This window comes from Hevea brasiliensis, chromosome 17, assembly GCF_030052815.1.
Source record: "Hevea brasiliensis isolate MT/VB/25A 57/8 chromosome 17, ASM3005281v1, whole genome shotgun sequence".
NCBI classification, from domain to species: Eukaryota; Viridiplantae; Streptophyta; class Magnoliopsida; order Malpighiales; family Euphorbiaceae; genus Hevea; species Hevea brasiliensis.
This window is the reverse complement of record NC_079509.1, coordinates 8,182,601-8,205,881: the sequence shown is the minus strand read 5'-3', so window position 1 is coordinate 8,205,881 and position 23,281 is coordinate 8,182,601. Positions and strand designations below refer to the sequence as shown.

Genomic DNA, 23,281 nt, shown 5'->3' with positions numbered 1-23,281 from the left:
CAATTGGGGAGCTCAGCTCACCCTCCACATACTCATCAACATAATAATAAATGGGAGCTCAGCTCCCTCATCCAATCCATCAAACATGCATAGCATATTAAGTTTACAGGTCCCAAAATAATAATTTAGTTTCTGCACCCAAATCAAATAACATTTCTAACACATGCGGAAATTCTAAGATTTAACAAGTTTATACAAACAGTAATAATTGACCTGCGAGGGAGAAAAGCAGGTTAACCAAAATAAAATCCTCCTGTAGCCTGAAAAAAAATATTGAACAGGAGTGAGCGTTCGACTCAGAGAGTAAAATATCAATTTTAACCATAATCTCTATAACTATCTAGAACTAATGTACCCTGTAGAGTGAAATGCAACATTAACAACATTTTCACATCATAACATCAAAAAGGTAATTTGGAGCACTCACACACCCTGTAGTATCAATCATAACATATGGGAGTGATCCCTATCTGACTCTCTTAAATCCAACTGGTGCCGGTGAATTACTCAAGCTCGGACTTCCACTTAATAACCAAATCGAGGGTCCCGAATTACTCAAGCCGTGACTACCCCTCGAAGGATCGGGTCCCGAATTACTCAAGCGTGGCGCCTGGTCCTATCCATAGTCCACACCACATCACACGCACGCCAACGCACGCTGCTGCTCCAAATTACCACAACAACATTCATGGCACATTATGATTATGAATGCAACATAATTCGTGCCTAGAGTTTAACTACATAAATATATGCATATAAGTGATGCATGGGCATGCTGAACATATAATAATATCGAAATTACAATTAAAATTAATATTTTACTCACAAACTTGACGACAAATTACTGTGGCGGCTGGGCGGAGGAAGAAGGTCATCGCTCACGACAATTACATTACATCTATTTAATAAATTTGACTCAATACAAACAAAGAAAAAGATCAAGTACGTCCTAAGTCGTGCCGAAAATCCGGCAGAGTCTCCCCTATACCTAGGACCTACCCAACCTGCAAAATGGCTCAAAACACACTTCTATATTCAAAATCCATATATCCACAGTTCAATCATATCACACAGCCCCTCCTGGCCCATCAAATCAATCATCCATCACAATACGCAAATTTCAATTTAGTCCTTATTATTGATCATTTTTACAAAAAGCGCCCAAACAAGCTCTAAAAATTATAAAACTTTGCCATGGTCCTTAGCAATATTACTAAGCTATTGCAAAAAGAATCGTAATTTTCTAAGCTACTATGAATATTTTATGGATTTTTAATCCTATTTAAGCACTAGAAAATTACGAAAAAACAAGGTTCGGGTTTACCTTTGCCGATTCCGACTTCGGGAACGCGCTCGGGACGTCTGAAAATGGGGGGCTAGCCAAAACCTCTGTCCAATTTGGAGACTTTTTCCGTGCAGTGCATCGACCGAAATTTGCAGACCCAGTCAACTGTCGAATTTCCGCGAATCGAGGATACTTACACGAAGCCCATAACACGGGGGTTAGTACATAAATTTTTCAGAATTTTCTAAGCTCATTTAATGCTCGAAAATACACTGCGAAGTTCCGTGGGACCCACCGAAAAACGGTGTCGGAAAAATTCGAAATTTATGTCGTTGCGAAGCTCTCGGCGAATGGAGCGTCTTTGGTGGCCTCGGTTTTCGTGGGATTCACGGTTTTCGAAATCTAGCCCAAAAGTCGAAATGGGCTAAAATCTTCCCGAGCAAAAATCGGACAATCCGCTGGATGGATTTCGGCGTTCTTGGTGTCTATGGAAAGCTCTCGCCGAGTAGATGATTTTGGACACAAGACCCGGTCCAATTGGTGGCCGGATCGGCCGGATTTGGCCGGGGAAGCCAGCTTGCCGAGGAAGGAGATCGCCGCGTTTTCGGCCGTTGCTGCCGCTGGTGGGGGCAGGGAGGCGGCGCCGGCGAGGACGAGGGGAGGCTGGCGTGGCGGAGAGGGGAGGAGAGAGAAACGAGAGAGAAAAGGGAGAGGGACGCGCGCGCGGGGAAAGAAAAAGGAAGAAGGAAAAGGGCCAGTCCGATTCGACCGGTCCGATCCGATCCGGTTCGATTCGGCCGGTTCGATTCAGGATACAAAATTTTGAATTTTTACTCTGCCTTTGGACCGAAAACGAGGTCCAAAATTCAAAAATTCGGAAAACTCAGAAAAATACGTAGACTCCAAATATATTTTTAGTTTTGCCACGTGGTCTTTAAATTAATTTTTAAAAATCATCAAAGTTTATATTTTCGAAAAATCGAACCCGATTTTTAAAATCCGAAAAATCTCAAAAAAATTCCTAAAATTTAAATAAAATTAAAATACCAAAATGCTCATAAAAATTAAAATTTCGGGGTGTTACATTCTTCCCCCCTTACAGAAAATTCGTCATCGAATTTTTACACAAGGCAGAATAAAGCACATGATTATACATTGAACAGATAAGGGTACTTGCTGCGCATGTCCCGTTCTGACTCCAGGTGCACTAACTGACTGACTCCTCCACAAAACCTTAACCATAGGGATCTGTTTTGATCTTAGCTGTCTTACTTGGTAGTCCACTATGGCTACAGGTTGCTCCTCAAATGTCAAGTTCTCTTTTATCTCTATCACATCCGGCTGTAGTACATGAGAAGGATCGGGAATGTATTTCCTGAGCATGGAGATGTGAAACACGGGATGAACGTGAGAAAGGTTGGGTGGTAGCTCCAACCGGTAAGCAACTGCTCCAACTCTATCAGTAACCTCAAAAGGTCCAATATACCGAGGTGCCAACTTGCCCTTCTTTCCAAATCTCATGACTCCCTTCATTGGAGAAACCTTCAGGAATACATAGTCGCCCACTGCAAACTCCACATCCCTCGTGCAGGGTGCATAACTCTTACATCTCTTGAAAAGTGTCCTCGATCGTTCACGATTAAAGGAACTACCTCAAGTGTCTTGCACTAGGTCTACATCATGCACCCTTGCTTCCCCATTTCTGTCCAACACGGAGAGACCTACACTTTCTTCCATATAGTGCCTCATAGGGTGCCATCCCTATCTTTGGAGTAATGCTTGTTGTTGTAGGCAAACTCCACCAAAGCTAGCTGCTCATCCTATTGACCTCCAAAATCCAAGACACTCATGCAAAGCATGTCTTCGATGTTTGGATTGTCCTTTCAATCTGTCCGTGCATGCGAGGGTGGAAAGCCGTCTTGAAGTTCAAGCTGTGTGCCAAGTGCCTCCTGCAACTTTCTCCAAAACCGAGAAGTGATCGGGGCCCTCTGTCGGATATTATGGGCGGAACTCCATGCAATCGACTATTTCTCGAATATAGGCGGGCATCTTGTGCCACGAATATGTAGTCTTCACGGGTAAGAAGTGAGTGATTTGGTCAAGCGGTCTACAATTACCCATATCGAATCATATCCTCGCGTGGTGCGAGGCAACCCGATCACAAAATCCATAGTGATCATTTCCCACTTCCATTGCGGGATAGGGAGCTCTTGCGACTTCACGACGGTCTCGTGTTCAAACTTCACCTTCTGACAAGTCAAGCACTTGGACACAAAGTCTGCGATGTCTCTCTTCATGCCATTCCACCAATAGCTATCTTTCACATCATGGTACATCTTGGTGGAACCTGGATGGACACTGTAAAGTGTGTAGTGTGCCTCTTGCATGATTTCATTTCTGAGATTGTCCACATCGGGCACACATATCCTAGAACCTTGCACTAGGGCGCCATCATTGGCAAATCCAAACTCACCACCTTCACCTTGCTGTACTCTTTCTATGATCTTCATCAATTGTTGGTCTCTGTCTTTGGGAAACTCTAACTCTGTCCCTCAAGTCGGCCTCACCAAAAGTGAGCCAACAATACCCCTCATCCCAGCGGATCTAGGATTAAACCTTGATCCATCAACTCATGTATCTCCCGAATCAACGGTCTCTTCTCTACTGAAATGTGCGCCAAACTGCCAGAAGATTTTCTGCTCAGAGCATCTGCCACAACATTGGCCTTCCCAGGGTGGTACTGGATGGTGCAATCATAGTCTTTCAGAAGCTCCATCCATCTCCTCTGTCTTAAGTTTAAATCCCTCTGCTGGAAGATGTACTTCAAACTTTTGTGGTCGGTGTATATCTCGCACACTTCACCATACAGATAGTGTCTCCAGATCTTTAGTGCAAAGATTACAGCCGCCATTTCCAAATCATGGGTGGGGTAGTTCTGCTCATGCCTCTTCAGCTGCCTTGAAGCATAAGCCACTACCTTTCCATTCTGCATCAAAACACACCCTAGGCCAACTCTGGAGGCGTCACAATACACGGTGTATCCTTCACCACTCACAGGTAGTGTCAACACAAGGCGGTGGTTAGACACTCCTTAAGCTCGGAAACTCACCTCACATTCATCTGTCCAAATGAATGGAACATTCTTCTGGTCAACTTAGTTAGGGGAGCCGCTATCCTGGAGAAATCTTGTACAAAAGCGCTTTGTAGTAGCGCTAAACCCGGAAAACTTAGCACCTCGGTGGTATTTGTAGGCCTAAGCCAATCGATTCTGACTTCAATTTTCTTGGGATCCACTTGAATCGTCACTTGAAACCACGTGTTCCAAGAATGAGATGCTTTCTAGCCAAAATTCACATTTTGAAAATTTGGCATATAGGTGCTCCTCAACGTCTGCAACACCATCCTCAAGTGCCACGTGTTCTTCCTCGGTCCGAGAGTATAATATAATGTCATCTATTAATACGATGACAAAGCGGTCCAAAATGGCTTGAACACCTGTTCATCGGGTCCATAAAAATTTTGGTGCATTAGTGAGTCCAAAAGACATCACCAAGAACTCATAATGACCATATCTTGTCACGAAAGCCGTTTTGGACACGTCCTCATTCACGATTCTCAAGCGATGGTAGCCCGATCGCAGTCTATCTTGGAAAGAATCTAGCTCCTTGGAGTGATCAAACAGATCATCGATCAGGAAGTGGATACTTGTTCTTCACTGTCACCTTGTTCAGCTATCTGTAGTCAATGCACAACCTCAATGACCCATCCTTCTTTCTCACAAATAGAACAGGAGCACCCCAGGGTGAAGTGCTCGGACGTATGAAACCCTTGTCCAAAAGATCCTGTAGTTGCTCCTTCAGCTCTTTCAAATCTGCTGGTGCCCTCCTGTAAGGTGTCATGGATATTGGGTTTGTACCCGGCACAACATCAATACAAAACTCTATTTCCATTCCTGGTGGCAACCACAGAAGCTCCTGCAGGAAGACATCCATAAATTCTCTGACAATAGGAACAGTTCCCATGCTGACACGTTCTACAGATGTATCTCTCACCAATGCCAAATACCCTTGGCATCCACGCCTCAACATTTTTCTAGCACTAATTACTGACACCAAATTATATGGAGCCACACTCATGTCACCATCAAAGCTAAACTCTTCCCCACCCGGTATGTGGAAATACACCTTTTGTTCTGCAGTCTAAAGTGGCATAGTGAGTTGCCAACCAATCCATCCCCAAGATTACATCGAAATCCATTACTGGTAGAGGAAGCAAGTCTGCTGGGAGTATCTTTCCTTCAACTACTAATGGGCTACCCGGAAAAACCTTATCTACTTCTCTGTTGTCTCTATGTGGTGTTGCTACTGAGAAAGGGCATTCTAAGGTTGTAGGGTTTCTACCCAACCTCATGGCAAACACGGGGAGACAAATGAGTGCGTAGCACCGGATCTATCAAAACACGAGCCTCATAAGAACGGACCGGAAGAATACACCTACAAGCGCATTTGAAGCTTGAGCATCCTGGTGGGTCGGGGTGAAAACTCGAGCTTGACCCCTACCGAGTGGCGTAACCACGATCACGACTTCTACCTCTGATCGCCTCCAAATCCACGTCCCCCGGGTCCTCGGCCTGTTGTACCCAACTGGTACTGCCATGTTGGAAGCGCCGGATACAATCGTTGAGGAACATTCGCAATGAGAACCACTGTGACCCCATCGTGGCTCATTGAACATGGGGCATTCTCTAGCAAAGTGACCACTGTTGGCCACACAGAAGCATACTCTGATCCCATCAAACAAGGTCTGAATGTCCTCTTCCACCTTGTGCACAAGGTGCCAAGGAGGATCTGAACCGGACCAGGCTGCTGTACCGAGCGTGACCCTTCTTTGGATCGTACCACAGTGCAGATCCTCGTGGTGCGTATGCGAAACCACTTCTCTTGCTCCTACCCTTTCCTCTGTAATTACCACAGCCTGCACCAGGAGTACCCATGGAAGGGACACACGAGAACCCTCTGCTCTATTTTCTTTGCTCTTCCATTGTCATCCCACGGCATAGCTAATCTCAATGCATGCAGCTCGATCAACCACCACATCAAAAGACGATCCGACATCATGGCGGTTCGCATACCTCTGTCAAGCCCCTTTAGGAACCTCTTTACCTTCATAGTTTCGTAGCTCTGCGTAGGGGCATATCTGCTCAATTCGAAGTGCAGCATATTCATCTCTGGACACGCCATTACGTCTTAAGGCCTCAAAGGCCCACTTCGATCTCTGAAGCTTTACGCACAAACCGATTGATAAAAGTTCCACAACCAGGCCCATGTCAAACCCTCCATCAGGGTAACACGTAGTCATTCATCCATTGTCTAGGCATGGGCCCCATGACATCTTTGCATACACTCTATCAATCTTCTATCGATCAATCGTAATTACATTCTGCACATGCGAGAATCCAGAAACCGATATGCATCGTCTGACACATCATAAGTACCAGGCACCAACTTCTTAAAATTTATGATCTGTTTGTACGGTTCCCCTCTTGGTGCGGTGGACTGCTGCTGCTGTGGAGGGTGGACCATATACTGCGCCATCATGTCGATGGTTCTCTGCAGACCAGCTAGAGTAGCTGCCATGGGGTCCATGGGACCCTGTGCCATGAAAAGATTCTGAGCGTGGGTAGCTCTTCTACTTGAGCGACTCTAGGCCTCCTACCCGCCTCCTCGGGCGGCGCCTCATCTGTCTTGACACCTCGTCGAGCACATCGCTCTAGTGCGATGGCGGCTCTCACCTTCTACGCATTTTCTGAAATTCAGACATTAGCCCACAAAATTCAAAGCGCACATTGCACGACTCTATAGACTCATATTTACACACAATATATGAAGCAGAAACTAGAAGCAAAGACGACAATGCAAGACGAATATGGACCCTATTTTTCCGCATGTGACTCCTATTAGACTTTTCCCAACACTTTAGACAACATTCCCTAAGAATCTGGAGCCTAAGCTCTGATACCACATTTGTCACGACCCAACCTATGGGCCGGACCGGCACTAGGACCTGGGACAGCCTAAAGCCCCCGAGGCCTGTAGTAAGCCTAACTGTTCATTAACCCAACTCTAAGGCCCATTTGGGCCCAATATCAAGAAAACAAACGGACAGTCCGCCATAAATTGGACTTACAAACGGTGAGTTTTCGACTCATCCGACATGAAAACTCAATATTTATTCAATTGGGGTGCTCAGCTCACCCTCCACATACTCATCAACATAATAATAAATGGGAGCTCAGCTCCCTCATCCAATCCATCAAACATGCATAGCATATTAAGTTTACAGGTCCCAAAATAATAATTTAGTTTACAGACCCAAATCAAATAACATTTCTAACACATGCGGAAATTCTAAGATTTAATAAGTTTGTACAAACAGTAATAATAGACCTACGAGGGAGAAAAGCAGGTTAACCAAAATAAAATCCTCCTGTAGCCTGAAAAAAAATATTGAACAGGAGTGAGCATTCGACTCAGAGAGTAAAATATCAATTTTAACCATAATCTCTATAACTATCTAGAACTAATGTACCCTGTAGAGTGAAATGCAACATTAACAACATTTTCACATCATAACATCAAAAAGGTAATTTGGAGCACTCACACACCCTGTAGTATCAATCATAACATATGGGAGCTGATCCCTATCTGACTCTCTTAAATCCAACTTTGGTGCCGGAATTACTCAAGCTCGGACTTCCACTTAATAACCAAATCGAGGTCCCAGAATTACTCAAGCGTGACTACCCCTCGAAGGATCGGGTCCCGGCCAATTACTCAAGCCGTGGTTGCCTGGTCTATCCATAGTCCACACCACATCACCATGCGCCACGCATACGCTGCTGCTCCAAATTACCACAACAATATTCATAGCACATTAACAGTTATGAATGCAACATAATTCGTGCCTAGAGTTTAACTACATAAATATATGCATATAAGTGATGCATGGGCATGCTGAACATATAATAATATCGAAATTACAATTAAAATTAATATTTTACTCACAAACTTGACGACAAATTACTGTGGCGGCTGGGCGGAGGAAGAAGGCATCGCTCACACGACAATTACATTACATCTATTTAATAAATTTGACTCAATACAAACAAAGAAAAAGATCAAGTACGTCCTAAGTCGTGCCGAAAATCCGGTAGAGTCTCCCCTATACCTAGGACCTACCCAACCTGCAAAATGGCTCAAAACACACTTCTATATTCAAAATCCATATATCCACAGTTCAATCATATCACACAGCCCCTCCTGGGCCCATCAAATCAATCATCCATCACAATACGCAAAATTTCAATTTAGTCCTTATTATTGATCATTTTTACAAAAAACTGCCCAAACAAGCTCTAAAAATTATAAAACTTTGCCCCGCGGTCCTTAGCAATATTACTAAGCTATTGCAAAAAGAATCGTAATTTTCTAAGCTACCACGAATATTTTATGGATTTTTAATCCTATTTAAGCACTAGAAAATTACGAAAAAACAAGGTTCGGGTTTACCTTTGCCGATTCCGACTTCGGGAACGCGCTCGGGACGTCTGAAAATGGGGGGCTAGCCAAAACCTCGGTCCAATTCGGAGACTTTTCCAGTGCAGTGCATGCGGCGAAATTTGCGAACCGGTCAATCGCCGAATTTCGCGAATCGAGGATACCTACACGAAGCCCATAACACGGGGTTAGTACATAAATTTTTCAGAATTTTCTAAGCTCATTTAATGCTCGAAAATACACTGCGGTTCCGTGGGACCACCAAAAGCGATTATGCGAAAAATTCGAAATTTATGTCGTTTGCGAAGCTCTCGGCGAATGGAGCGTGCTGGTGGCCTCGGTTTTCTCATGGGATTCACGGTTTTGAAATCTAGCCCGAAATTCGAATTTGGCTAAAATCTTCCCGAGCAAAAATCGGACAATCCATTTGGATGGATTTGGCGTTCTTGGTGTCTATGGAAAGCTCTCGCCGAGTAGATGATTTTGGACACAAGACCGGTCCAATTGGTGGCGGATCGGCGGTTGGCGGGAAGCCGAAACGCCGCGCGAGGAAGGAGATCGCGCGTTCCGGCCGTTCGGCGCTGCCATTGGCCGGGCGGTGAGGCGGCCGCGAGGAGGGCAGGGAGGCGAGGCGGTGGGCGAGGAGGAGAGAGAAAGCGAGAGAAAAGGGAGAGGGGCGCGGGAAAGAAAAAGGAAGAAGGAAAAGGGCGGTCCGATTCGATCGTCCGATCCGATCGGTCGATTCGGCCGGTTCGATTCAGATACAAAATTTTGAATTTTTACTCGCCTCGGAAAAGCGAGGTCCAAAATTCGAAAAAATTTGAAAACTTCGAGAAAAATACGTAGACTCCAAATATATTTTTAGTTTTGCCACGTGGTCTTTAAATTAATTTTTAAAAATCATCAAAGTTTATATTTTCGGAAAATCGAACCCGATTTTTAAAATCCGAAAAATCTCAAAAAAATTCCTAAAATTTAAATAAAATTAAAATACCAAAATGCTCATAAAAATTAAAATTTCGGGGTGTTACATTTTTCGTTGGTAATTACGGATGAAAAATTTTTCGTATGTATTTTTTTTTTAGTTTTTAAGAAATTTTCTTCTCTATTTTGTCTTAATATTACCTACGAAAAACTTTTCGTTGATAATTACCGACGACAAATTTTTCGTAGGTATTTTTTTAAAAAAATTTATTTTCTATTTTCTCCTTAATATTACCTACAAAAAGCGTTTCGTTGGTAATTACTGACAAAAAAAATTCATAGCTAAAATTTTTTCAAGTTTTTTAGATTTTTTCTTCTCCATTTTCTCCTTAATATTACCTACGAAAAGCATTTCGTTAATAATTACCGACAAAAAAAATTCGTAGGTAAAATTTTTTAGCTTTTTAGAAATTTTCTTCTCTATTTTTTTCTTAATATTACTTATGAAAAACTTTTCGTTGGTAATTACCGACGAAAAATTGTTCGTAGGTTTTTTTTTAAAAAATTTTATTTTCTATTTTTTTCTTACTATTAACTACGAAAAGCGTTTCGTTGGTAATTACCGAGGAAATATTTGATTGTTATTTTTATTATTTGGTCACTAATTTTGCCGTTAATGTTAGCACCACTTTTACCTACGAAATTACATCGTCGGTAAAGTTTTGATCGGTAATTAGTCGATAATTTTGTCGATAAAAATTAGTTTAAATTTTATTTTTCTTTTTCATCTGTAAAGCGTTGATAAATTACCAACGAAATTCTGTAGTCGGTAATTTTCGTAGTTATTTTTAACATTTCTTGTAGTAATATAATAAGGACACTTATTTTATATGCACATCTGTCATATTGTATCAAATGAACTTTCCACATTTTTAATTGCTCAGAATTAAATTATGAAATTATTAATGATATTAAATGTTCAATTAATTTTATCAGAATTCAATTAATACATGAAAGATATCAACTTAAATATAACTCTATTAATGATGAGAAAAAATTATTATAATTAATACATATATAATTCTTTCTTGTGTGTGTATATATATATATATATATGTGGTGTTCTCAACTTTTCAAGGTGGAGAGAGTTGGGAAGTCTCGAATTTGAATTCTTTGTCTACCTATTATAAGATTATTCACAGAGAAAATAAGATAAATTCCTCACATTATGTATTATTTGTATTAAATTCAAAATATAAAAAATACATATATAATAGTGAAAAATCAATATATTGACCTATTCTACTATTTTGATTTTCCTAATATGTTAAGGTGTTAATTGCATCAAACATTTCTTGTTTCTATTAGGAGCATGCATTATTAGGTTATAACCGAATAATCGAACTGACCTAATAAAATTTAGTTATTTTAGTAAAAGTATGTTTAGTTCGATTCGCTTTTTGTTAATAATAATAAAATTTTTTATTTTTAGTTATCGATTCGATTAACGTTGATTTGATAATCGAACTAATCGATTTTTTATTAATTAATATATGAATTATAATTTTATTAATGATATGTTATTAATAATTATTATTTTTATAATTTTATAATAATATTTAACTTATAATTATTATTTATTAATATTAAATCATATAAATTTTTTATAAATAAAAAAGGATTATAAATATATTTTTATTAATATTTTATTAAAATAATATAAAATATATATTTATTTTTTTATTAATTCGATTATAATTAACAACTAATAGATTATTTTTAATTTTAATTAATTTTAATTTTTGTAATTTTAATTTAATTTAAATAATATTTTTAAAATTAATTAAAAATTTAATTAATTAAAAATCCGATTCAATTAACATCCGTTCGTCCTCAACTTGGATTAATTGGAGCCTCTTTGGCGTTGTCGGTCTTAGGCTCCATGGTGGGCAAAAGGCCGTGGCAACCATAAGTTGCCTATTTTTTTCAAAGTTCTCATCTTTTATTCATTTTTTTTTTATCCCTTTAAATTTTGCAAAAAATGGATACACGTGGATAGCCTCCACTCCACATTATCAAGATCACCATCACCAACATTCTCATTGAGGAGGAAAATTTCATGCCATCGAAAACTTATCAGAAGGAGAAACAAAGCATCACTGAATTAAAACCATTTACTCACGTCGAGTTGAAGTGAAGATTTCTTGAACAGTATAATCGGTGATCTTCATGATGAGTACAGGTATAAATTTGGCTCTCCAGTTAACTATATTTTCTTCACTTATACACTCTTTTTGTTTTCTTTATTTTGGTTTTAATTTGCTCTTTTTAATGCATAATTAAATCTCTCTGCGTCAAAGATTATATATTATGAAAAATAGAATACTTCAATTTCGATTAGGACCAATATATGGTCTATCTATTCATTTATTACATTGAAATAGTGAGTTTTATCGTTTGATGGATTAGTTGATTGTTTATTATTATTATTATTGTGTGATTCTAAATCACTTGTTCCACCTTTCGTAAAATATTAGATTTACTGGTTTTAATTTTAAAAAATAACTATAATTATGTCTTTATGGAGGAGTACTAATTTTTAATCTTCTTGGTACATAGTTAGGAAATTGAACAAATGAGATAAAAAAAAAATTATTTTACACGATTTAAAGGAAAATAAAATATTATATGTAATGATAAATTATTTAATAAAAAAATAAAAATCTAAATCTGCGTAAATTTTCAATGTATAAGAATAATATGTTTTGTAAAATAATAAATTATTATTATAATATTAAACTTATAACCATTCTCCATGAATTTACATTTTCTGTAGGTATTGTATGATTGATTCATTATAAATATTATCAAACATATCTTTCTCAATATATAATTAGACATGGCCACGGCTAATTCTAGTCAAAATCATTGGTTTGGTCGACTTCATAGTTCAGTCCAGTTTTAGTTTGAAACTGTTCCAGTTCGGCCATTAGAATTATCAAACTATAAATAAATAATTTAATTTTTAATGTAAAAAATAAAAACTCAAATTTAAGCTCAATATAAATTAAAAAAAAAAAAAGAAAATAAGTTTTTGAACAGGGCTGATTCCTTTGGTTCACACTGGTTAGTTTTATTTTCAAACTCTCAGCTCAAGGTCTTGAATTGTTGACCAGGGTTGGTTTCAAGTTTGATATGGGCCGTTCTCAGTTTTGCCCTTAGCCAAGTTTATATGTAATCAAATAATCATATTTATCATTAATTTCACAATTGAGTTTTCACAATTCATCATAAAAAATACACTTTTAATACTTGTAATTATAATAAATAATATAAACGTTAATTTTACAAGTAAAATAATAATTATGTTCAATTTTTTATATATTACAAGTCAAGTATAATAATTATTAATATACTAAATTTAAATAAAATTCTCTAACAGTATAAGCTTAGGTGTTTATTTTTCAAAATATTAAAATAAGATAATAAATTTAAATTTATTAAATATAATAATATTTTAAAAATTTGAATGGCTCATCATATTGGTAGTTTAATATAATATGTATGGAGATTTTTTTTAATTAAGTAGTATTATTTGACTGTATATTTCTCCATCCCTGTACATACAATAATTTTGCTATAATTTCAATGACCTTATAGTCCCTTTCTCTTGAAAGTTCTCTTGGTAGTTTCATTTTTGTGGGTCTATATTACTTTCTTTGCCAAAGTCATCGTCGTATTCTGCCCCTTTTAGGCAGGGGACAATTTTCTCCCTCCTTGCTTGGAGAGTGAGTCTCTCCCTCCTCACCTCCGGACGGGGATCGTAATAAATAATCTTTCTCTATGATTTTGAGGTAGATCTGGTGCTTAGTGGGTAAGGGATATTGTTGATATGCTTTTGAATGGATTGCATGTAGGTGGTTTTTAGGAAGAGTTGGTCTATATGGATCTGCTTGGTGGTGTTAGCCTTTTGAGAGGACACGAGAGAGGATAGTATTCTCAAGGTCTCTACTGACACTTAGTAGTGTTGTTGACCAAGATGGAACTCTACTTTTTTCTTCAATTTTAGTATCAAAGGTAGATCCCGTTTGTTTCTGAAGATTGGGTGTTGATTTTTTTTTAAAATTTTGTGTGTTTGATTTAGCAGTCCATCATGAGATTTTAGAAAAAAAAGTTTTTCTTCTGCTCCAATGCTGTTGATAGTCTTTCCATCACGATATTTCACTGGTGTTGTTGGGTTTCTAGTTGTATTTTCATCTCCCTTGGGTTGTTATTATTTAGGGAAACTCCTTGCAGGCATATAGCCGTTTCTTGGTTTTTTGGCGATGATCCTCTGGATCATGGATTCGAGTCCAAGATCCATGCTGTATTAAGGTTAATTTGCAATGGGTTTAGTTCGTCTTGTAGAATTTAAATCTTCAGTTGGAAGCTTTTGGTTGGCCATGAGCCTGCTGATGTATTAGGGCCTCTGGCCATACTTTTTTAATGAATCAATAAAAATTGGCTATAATTTTTCTATTTATTATTATTTTAAAATTTCCCTTAGTGGAGTGGCTGCAGGAGTGCTGAGCCCGTGAGTCCGTGAGGGGTGGGTCCTAGGAGATATATTTTTATTGTGAGCGGCAACTAAAACAAGCGAGATGCCGCGTGGACCGAATCAACGAAATCAATGTCGGCGTAAACTTTTGTCATCACCTACCCCCACCATCTTTAAAAAAAAAATGGGAAATTATACATAAAGTTCACCGTTGAAATATGAATTGAAGTGTTAATACGCTACTATGACATTCTTAATTTAAATTTATATATTGTTATTATGAAAATTATTATTAAAAAATAATTATCTAAATATCTTAAATAAATATTATTAAATTTTTTATTTAAAATTAAAATTTATTATATTCTATATTTTTTCAATTATATAACATGCAATTAGCCCTAATGATGAATCAAAATTTTAATAACTAATCCATCTAATTTTCTTTTTATACTAAATAAATAGGTTTATATATTTAATAAAAGAGTTTCATTATATATATTATATCTTGAATTCATGATGGGCTAAATTTATAGGAAAAAAATTTAATTAAATAATTTGCTTTTAAAATGAGAAGATCAGGTTGTTAAATGTGTCACACATTTTTTTTTTTTGCTGCCAAAATAAAACTCAAGATCATATTGACATAGTCAAGTACATTTATAAATCAAATTGTGAACTGTATGTGCTTTCCTTGTAATTAATTAAGATTAGTCTGATATGAGCTGATCACACTTTTGTATTTTTTCCTCTGGATTTTAATGGCACCAATTTTCTTCGGTGACAGACCAACAGGAAATCTGATTTGTTTTTTAGTCGAGGAAATTCTTATAAGAGGAAGTTAATTTTCTTGCCAAGATACACACAAGAAAAGTTGCTGAGTGTTGAACATCATGTTGCAATTCTTCATCAATGGCCTTCCCCTATTCTTCTTCTTCTTCTTCTTCTTCATCTCATTTTTAGTTCTTAAATGGCTCTTGAATCCTCCTATACAAAAAAACCTCCCACCTTCACCACCAAAGCTTCCAATTCTTGGAAACCTCCACCAACTAGGCTTGTATCCTCACCGCTCCCTGCGCTCGTTGGCTCAATGTTATGGCCCCCTCATGCAACTCCGCTTTGGAAGCATCCCTGTTCTTGTTGCCTCATCTGCAGATGTTGCAAGGGAGATCATGAAAACCCATGATCTCACTTTCTCAAACAGACCAAAGTTTAACATTGCCGATAAACTTCTCTATGGAGGGCAGGATGTGTCCACAGCACCTTATGGTGAGTATTGGAGGCAGATGAGAAGCATTTGTGTGCTTCAGCTTTTAAGTACCAAGAGGGTGCAATCATTTCGAAGTGTAAGAGAAGAAGAAATCGCCATCTTTGCCAAGAAGATCAAAGAATCTGCTTACTTGTCATCTCCAGTTAATTTAAGCGAAACCTTTGCATCTCTTACAAATGATATTGTATGCAGGGTGGCTTTAGGAAGGAAGTACAGTGAAGGTAAGAGCGGGAAGAAGTTTAAGGAGTTATTAGGGGAGTTCATGGAATTGTTAGGTACTTTCACTGTGGGGGACTTTATCCCATGGCTTGGTTGGGTAAATGGTATAAACGGCTTTGATGCGAAAGTGGAGAAAATTTCCAAAGAGTTTGATACATTTCTAGATGAAGTAGTTGAAGAGCATATGGATACTGCAAAAAGAAGAAGCAACGCTAATCATAGAAATGTAGAAAGTGAAGACAAGAAAAATTTTGTGGATGTTCTGCTTAAGCTTCAAGAGGATAACATGGCCGGATTTTCCATGACCAAAGTTAACATTAAAGCCCTCATCTTGGTATGCATGATACCTTCACTTCAACACAAAAATAATTTCTTGACAGTAAAATTTATAGAGAAAATGATAAACAAATATGTTTGGATGAGCTATTAATTTCTACCATTTTCCAATTGATCAATTGGCAGGATATGTTTGCTGCTGGAACTGATACTACTTACACAGTGCTAGAATGGGCAATGTCAGAGCTCCTGAGGCACCCCAGAGTGATGAAGGAAGTGCAAAACGAGGTAAGAAGAATTGGCAATGGCAAAGCACAGATAACAGAAGGTGATTTGGATCAAATGAATTTCCTGAAGGCAGTGATCAAAGAGACTCTAAGGTTATATCCTCCAATTCCATTACTAGTTCCACGAGTATCGACCCAAGATGTCAAAATAAAAGGATACGACGTAGTTGCTGGTTCAACGGTATTTACCAATGCATGGGCGATTGGGAGAGACCCTAAGCGATGGGACCAACCTGAGGAATTTAGGCCTGAGAGATTCTTGAATAGCAGTATAGATTTCAAAGGACATGATTTCGAACTGATTCCATTTGGAGGTGGCAGGAGAGGCTGCCCTGGAATTTTATTTGCCATGACAACAAATGAGCTAGTTTTGGCAAATCTTGTCAACCAGTTCAACTGGGCATTGCCTGGTGGTGCCAGCGGGAAAGATCTGGACATGACCGAATGTCCTGGTCTTACCATCCATAGAAAATTTCCTCTTCTTGCTATTGCAACTCCAAGGCCTTGATCACCCATAAAAATAGACAAAATTAAGGTTTAAATTCTTAATATTAAAAAACTGTAAATTTAAGTCTCATTAATCGAATTATTATATTGATTTCATATTATTTAACTTTTTTTTTGCTTATTATATTTTATACTTTTAATTCTGATAAAAAAAAATCCTAAACAAATCGTTGCAACTAATCATTTTTTTTTTTTTTTGAGGAAAAGAAATTTATTGAGCTCAATAAGGAACCAGTTCATCAACTACAAGGGAAAGCACACAATGAGGAACTTCCTCAAGCCTAATAACTTCCTCATATGAAAGAGAGAGCATATTTAGCTAGACAATGAGCCACTTGATTGGCTTCTCTAAAAACATGGCCACAAAGCAAATTTAAAACAATTCTGAGCTGCCAGCTGGAGATTCAGCAAGCGGCTGGGTGCCCAAATGCGATCTAGGGAAGAGACCGTCATTCACATGTTGCACCAAAACTAAAGAATCAGACTCTAGGATTACCGAAGAAAAACTTGCCTCTATAGCGCTTTGCACCGTTAAGGAAGCTGCTTCGACTTCAGCTTCTTTCGGTGACATAGAACCCGAAGAATGGAACGCCCTTCCATTAAAACATTACCTCTGAAGTCTCGAATCACCATGCCAAAACCAGTATTACCACCATTGTCCATGGCTGCCTCTGTATTGAGCTTAAAGGATTCTAATGGGAGAGCACACCATCAAACAGAAGAGCGACAAGTAATAGAAGAAGAGGCAGATACAGCATTACCTTGCTTTTTAGCTAACAAAGACAAAGCACTATCAACAATTTGATGTTCATCAATGTAATTTTTTTTAATGCTGTTAGAGTCTAAGTCCAATTGGAATTAGTAAGTATAATTAGTTTAAAAAGTTTAATAGAATTTAAATTATGAAGTTTAATAATTAGAGTCTTAAAAGGATTAGTTTTTAATCGCATATATATATATATATAGTTGGTTGGCCATTTTATTGAATGTACGGAGCCAAAATTTTGGTTTAGGAGGGCCCAATTAAAATACATAATTTATTAATAAATTACTTATATAGGTGTTGATTGAAGGGATTGAATCACTAATGATGATAACTATTTTATAATTATTAAACAAAATTTATATAAAATAACTATTAAACTCACTTAAAGTTTTTAAAGCCCTTAAGGTCCCATACTCATCAAAATTTAATATAAGAATAGAATTTTTTTTTTGAAAATTACCATTAAATCCTTGAAAATTTTCAAAATTTTAGGGGGACCCAATGGTCCCCTTGGCCCACCCCTGGCTCGATCCCTGTGTAGAGAGTTCACAAAGTAGAAAGGTGTATTAAATTCTACGAGTTTTGTTTGAATGATTTTGAGAGTGAGAAAAATAATTAGTGATTATAATTATTTTTCTTTGATAGTGGATTTGTTGATGGAGTATGCTTACGCCAAACCACATTAAATTTTGTGTTTTTTATTTTGTGTGGGTGTTATTTTTCATAAAAATTTGTATTAGAGCAGTGGTTCAAGATGGTGAACACAAAATTTGAGGTGGAGTCGTTTGATGGGAAAAATAATTTCTATTTGTGGTAAAGCACCGTGAAGGATGTTCTTGTACAACAATGATTAATTAAAGCATTGAATTAGAAACAAATGACGAACATGAAAGATAATGATTTGAAGAAGCTTCAACAAAGGGTAGTGAGTACAATTAGATTGATGTTAACCCCTGATGTGAAGTATAATGTTTTTGAGGAGACTTCGCCAATTGTTTTGTGAAAGAAATTGGAGAGCTTGTATATGTTAAAGTTACTCACAAATAGCTTGTATTTTGAAGAAGTTATAGCAACTCAGAATCGATGAAGGTACTGATGTAAGGAATCATCTTAATATTTTTAAATAAATTAATTACTCAATTGGGTAGTGTTGGTGTGAAGGTAGATAATGAAGATAAAGCCCTCTTGCTTCTAACCTCTCTCCCACAATCTTATAAAAAGCTTGGTGACAATTCTAACAGTTGAGAAGGAGATTTTGAAGATCGAGGAGGTTACCGCAATTATCTTGGATGATGAGAAGTTCAAGAAGACAAGTGGTAGCAGTGAAGGTGGAGCTTTTGTTGCTAGTTCTAGTCATAGTAGAAGCAATTCACATGGAAATAAACCTTAAATATAGAGAATGCTACTACTGTCATGAGAAGAGTCACATTCAATACCATTGTATGAAGATAAAGAAAGATCTTGCAGAGTTTAAACAATTCAAGAAGAGTCGCGGAAAAGAAAAAAAAGGAACTGCTGCAATTGTAATGGATGATGGTGTTGATGGTGAATGTTTGAATATGTATGATGATAAGAAAAAGGCAAAAGATCCAGTACAAGATGAGTGGTTAATGGATTCTGTTTACCCATTCTATATTTGCTCAAAGAAGGAATGGTTTGATGTGATTGAAGAGAATGAAGGAGAGAAAGTGAAGCTAGCCAATACGAATAAGATGGAAGTTGAAGGTGTTAGAAAGGTGAAGATCAAGCTACATGGTGATCGAGTAAAAGTGTTCAATGAAGTGAGGTATATTCCAAAATTTGAAAGGAATTTAATTTCCTTGGGAAAATTGGATTCTTTGGGTTATAGGTATTTGATTCATTGTGAAGTCATTAGAGTTAGTGAAGGTGCTCTTGTGATCATGAATGGTTAGAAGATTAGTGCAACTAATCTCTATAAATTAGAAGGAATCACATTAATTGAAAGAATGCAAGTGGAAGCAAGAGGTAACATCAACAATCAAGAGTGCAAGGAAGTACTCAAGAGAAAATTGACTTTTGTAGAAATTGTGAAGACAAATTCCATTTGACTTAGAGGTTGAGATTGCCAGAGTCTAAGTCTAATTAGAATTAGAAAGTATAATTAGTTTAGAAAATTTATTAGAATTTAAATTATGAAGTTTAATAATTAGAGTTCTAGAAAGATTAGTTTTTAGTAGCCTATATATATGTAGTTGGTTAGCCATTATATTGAATGTATTATAGAAAGCTCACAAAGTGGAGAAGTGTATTGAATTCTGTGAGTTTTGTTTGAGTAATTTTGAGGGTGAAAAAAATAATTAGTAGTTGTAATTATTTTTCTTTGATAGTGGATTTATTGGTGGAGTAGGTTTATGCTGAATCATATTAAATTTTATATTTTTTAATTTATGTGGGTGAGATATTCACAATAGATATAGACCAACATTACAAGCCCAATATAAAAACCATGCAACAAATTAAATTTGGAATTGATCATTGGAGAAATTGAGTTTTAGATTATGAAACACATATCAAATGACTAGCTCGAATCGGAGGGATTGAGACTCAAACGACACAATGACCACATTTTTTCTTAGAAATCACACAATCCTTGTAATAACCTAAATTTTTAAAATATAAATTTCATATTTTATATAGTATTTTAATATTATTTAACTAATTCATAATTTTTGTAAAACTTTCATTTATACATTTTTAATGTTATTTCTAAATATATTTTATAAATTATTTAATAGTCCAATTTTAATTAAAATGATTAGTTTTATAAATTAATATTAAATCAATTAAAAAAATATATTATTACATTATTGTTAACCTTGGTTCTAAGATTTGATTAATTGTTATTAGTTTGATTATTATTAGTATTATTATTATTATTGTTATTATTATTATTATTATTTTTTTGTTGTATTTTACTTAAAAATCTAATTTTAACTAGTTAATGTAATGTTGATTCCTATTAAAAAACAAGTTTGGACCTAATTGAAAAACTTACAAAATTTTGAGGATTTATTAAGTAATTAAAAGTTAAAAAGAAAGGGAGACAAATCGCACAGCAGGTAGTGCGCCCCCCCCCCCCCCCCCCTTCCCTCTCCCTTTTTGGTCTCTCTCTCCCTCACTTTCCTCCCTCCCCTCACCGTCCCATCCTCTTCGGTGACAAGGAGCACTGCCCAGCACCTCCTTCGGCCTCAGGCAACATCAGCGAGCCACTAGCCGATCAAAGAAGTGCCAGTAGTGGCGCTAATGGAGGAATTTCCTCCTTCAACGAGCACGCAGGGGCAGTGGCTTCCAAGTGTGATTCTGACTTCATCCGACGTCCGATCAAGGCATTCTTGGTGGCATTGGCAAGATTATTCCGAGAGCTTTCTTTTGATACTAATTTTGCAGCAAATGATGATTAAAGGGAAAAGTTGTAAAGGAGGGAAGTTTTGGATTTTTCAAGCTTTCCGATCATATCTAGGATGATCTGACCATTGGATCAAAATCCAAGACCACTGTTGGACTCAGAGCTACGAAACCTTCAAGATGGGATTGACCCTACTCTGATCGGACATCGTTTGAAAAAGGCGATTGTCAAAAGGTTTAGATTGCTTGGTGAGATTTTCGACTATTTTCAATTCTCATAAATTTAAAATACTTATATGATAATTATTAACAAATTTTGAGCTTTGTTTAGGTGCGATCATATCGGCGATAGCTCACTGGCACTCGATACTGAGTTTTTGATCCGGTCTGGGTGTCTGGCAGGTTGTCTTGAAAAGGGGTCGTATTTACAATCGTTCCTAGCATTGTCAAACATTCCAGACGTACTCCAGGTAGCAGAATTTGCAAAGGTAGTCCCGAACTTATTGTATAAATTTTTACCTTGACTAAGCTAGCTGTTAAATCTGTAAAATGTTCCTTGCTTAGTAAAATTAAATAAAATAAATTTAATTAATATAAAGACAATATAGAATACCTCCAAGAATATTTTCATAATTTTTGAAGTTTTGAAAATAAATATTTGGACTGTAGAGACGTTAGGGATTCGAGTTAGAGTTTGGAGGATTGGATCTATATTAGGATTCTTGTAGGCCCCGGATGGGCATTATAATTATTGTTGTGGGCCTCAGGCCTTGTGTATTGTTGTTGATTCATTTTTCTTGTAGGGGGGTTAAGTCCAATTATAGGGGAGACTCTGTCGAAATTTCAGCAAGATCTTAGGATTTATTTTAATTCTATAGTTGAATTATTTATTTTTATTTTGTTAGTCTTTTGATAAAGGTTAGTGTGTATATTTAGGTGATCTGTACTGGCCGTCTTCTCCTTCCAGTCGGACAAGCTGCAGTCTAGTCGACCAGTTTGTGAGTTAGATATTGATTATTTTTGCAATTTCAATATTACTTATTTATTTGGCATGCTCATGCATTTTATAAATATTTAATTATGCACATGTATAGTTAATATGTTAGGGGTATTGTGGTTGCTGCATAATTAATTATTGTTATTTATTGGTAATTGCAGCGCTGAAAATAATTTGAAATTGTGTGGGTGCATTGGCGTGAGTATGGTGCGGATATGGATATGGGTAGGACGGGTAGTCATGGCAGGAGCTTGACTCGTTGGGACTTGATCCTTATGTATGGATAAGTCGGAGTGAGTACAGTTTTGAATTGATTTCGTTGACCCCCACACTTGGATTATTAAGCGAAAGTCCGGTTTGAGTTAACCTGGTAGGTATTGGATTAAGAGCACTGTATAGGGGATCAACTCATATATATATATATATATATATTGATGTGATACACTGGGTATATGAGTAACTCCAAATTAACTTCTTGGGCGAATACTAGGTGAATTATTTATTTTATGTATTGGATGTGCATTTCATAGTAGGATTGCACTAGTTTTATATAGTTATAGAAATTGTATTTATAATCAATATCTAGACTCTCTGAGTCAAACGCTCATTCATGTTCAAATATTTTTTCCAGGTTACAAGAGGATCGAGTTTATTTCTTTGAGTCTAACCTGCATTTTTCCTCCCCAGGTTGTACTGTTTAGTTTAATAGTTTCTAGTATATGCTTATTTATTTATTTATTTGTTTAATAATTAGAACTCCGCTGTGACATTAGGTTATGTATTTATGGTATTAATTAATGAAAAATTTTTATGATATTAAATAATTTGTACATAATGGTATCATGGTTGAGCTGGGTTCCCCTAACTTTAGTTTCCGATAGTTATTGGGTCGTGTTAGCTCAAATAAAAATATAATATAATATTTTATTTTATTTGCATGTTGGGCCTTAATTTTGGATTTGGTTATGGGTTTGAGAATAGTGAGACTTATTATGGGTCTCGGAGTTTTATGCCGATCCAAGACTTAGTGCCGGTCTGGCCTCTGGAATCGAGTTGTGATAATCCTAAAGTACATGAGACGTCGTTCAGGGCTGACTCCACACCTAAAGCAAACTAGATCAACAAGGACTCCACGAAGAATCAATGAGTGCAAACAGGGAAGATGATTTTGGCAAGCCCGACGGACGAAATGTTTAATCTTCGGCAGGATGGAAAATTTCCATAGTCTAACCTAAAATGGATCTCACAATAGGGAAGTTGAAGAAGAAGATTCTTCGATAGTCAAATCTTT

The 23,281-nt window shown here is 36.9% G+C and overlaps 1 protein-coding gene across 1 annotated transcript; it reads left to right on the top strand.

Annotated features, from left to right (window-relative positions):
• The first annotated feature begins 11,768 nt into the window (after positions 1-11,768).
• LOC110636803 (cytochrome P450 736A117) lies at positions 11,769-16,957 on the top strand. Its single transcript, XM_021786647.2, has 3 exons — positions 11,769-12,007; positions 15,090-16,125; positions 16,254-16,957. The coding sequence occupies exons 2-3, from the start codon at positions 15,196-15,198 to the stop codon at positions 16,860-16,862; spliced, it is 1,539 nt and encodes a 512-aa protein (XP_021642339.2). The 5' UTR covers positions 11,769-12,007; positions 15,090-15,195; the 3' UTR covers positions 16,863-16,957.
• Positions 16,958-23,281: the final 6,324 nt, after the last annotated feature.

Bases quoted from the DNA above. Each gene is read 5' to 3' on its own strand.
- LOC110636803 (XM_021786647.2), top strand. From the start codon at position 15,196: ATGTTGCAATTCTTCATCAATGGCCTTCCCCTATTCTTCTTCTTCTTC. The intron at 16,126-16,253 runs GTATGCATGATA...ATCAATTGGCAG, and splicing joins ACATTAAAGCCCTCATCTTG to GATATGTTTGCTGCTGGAAC.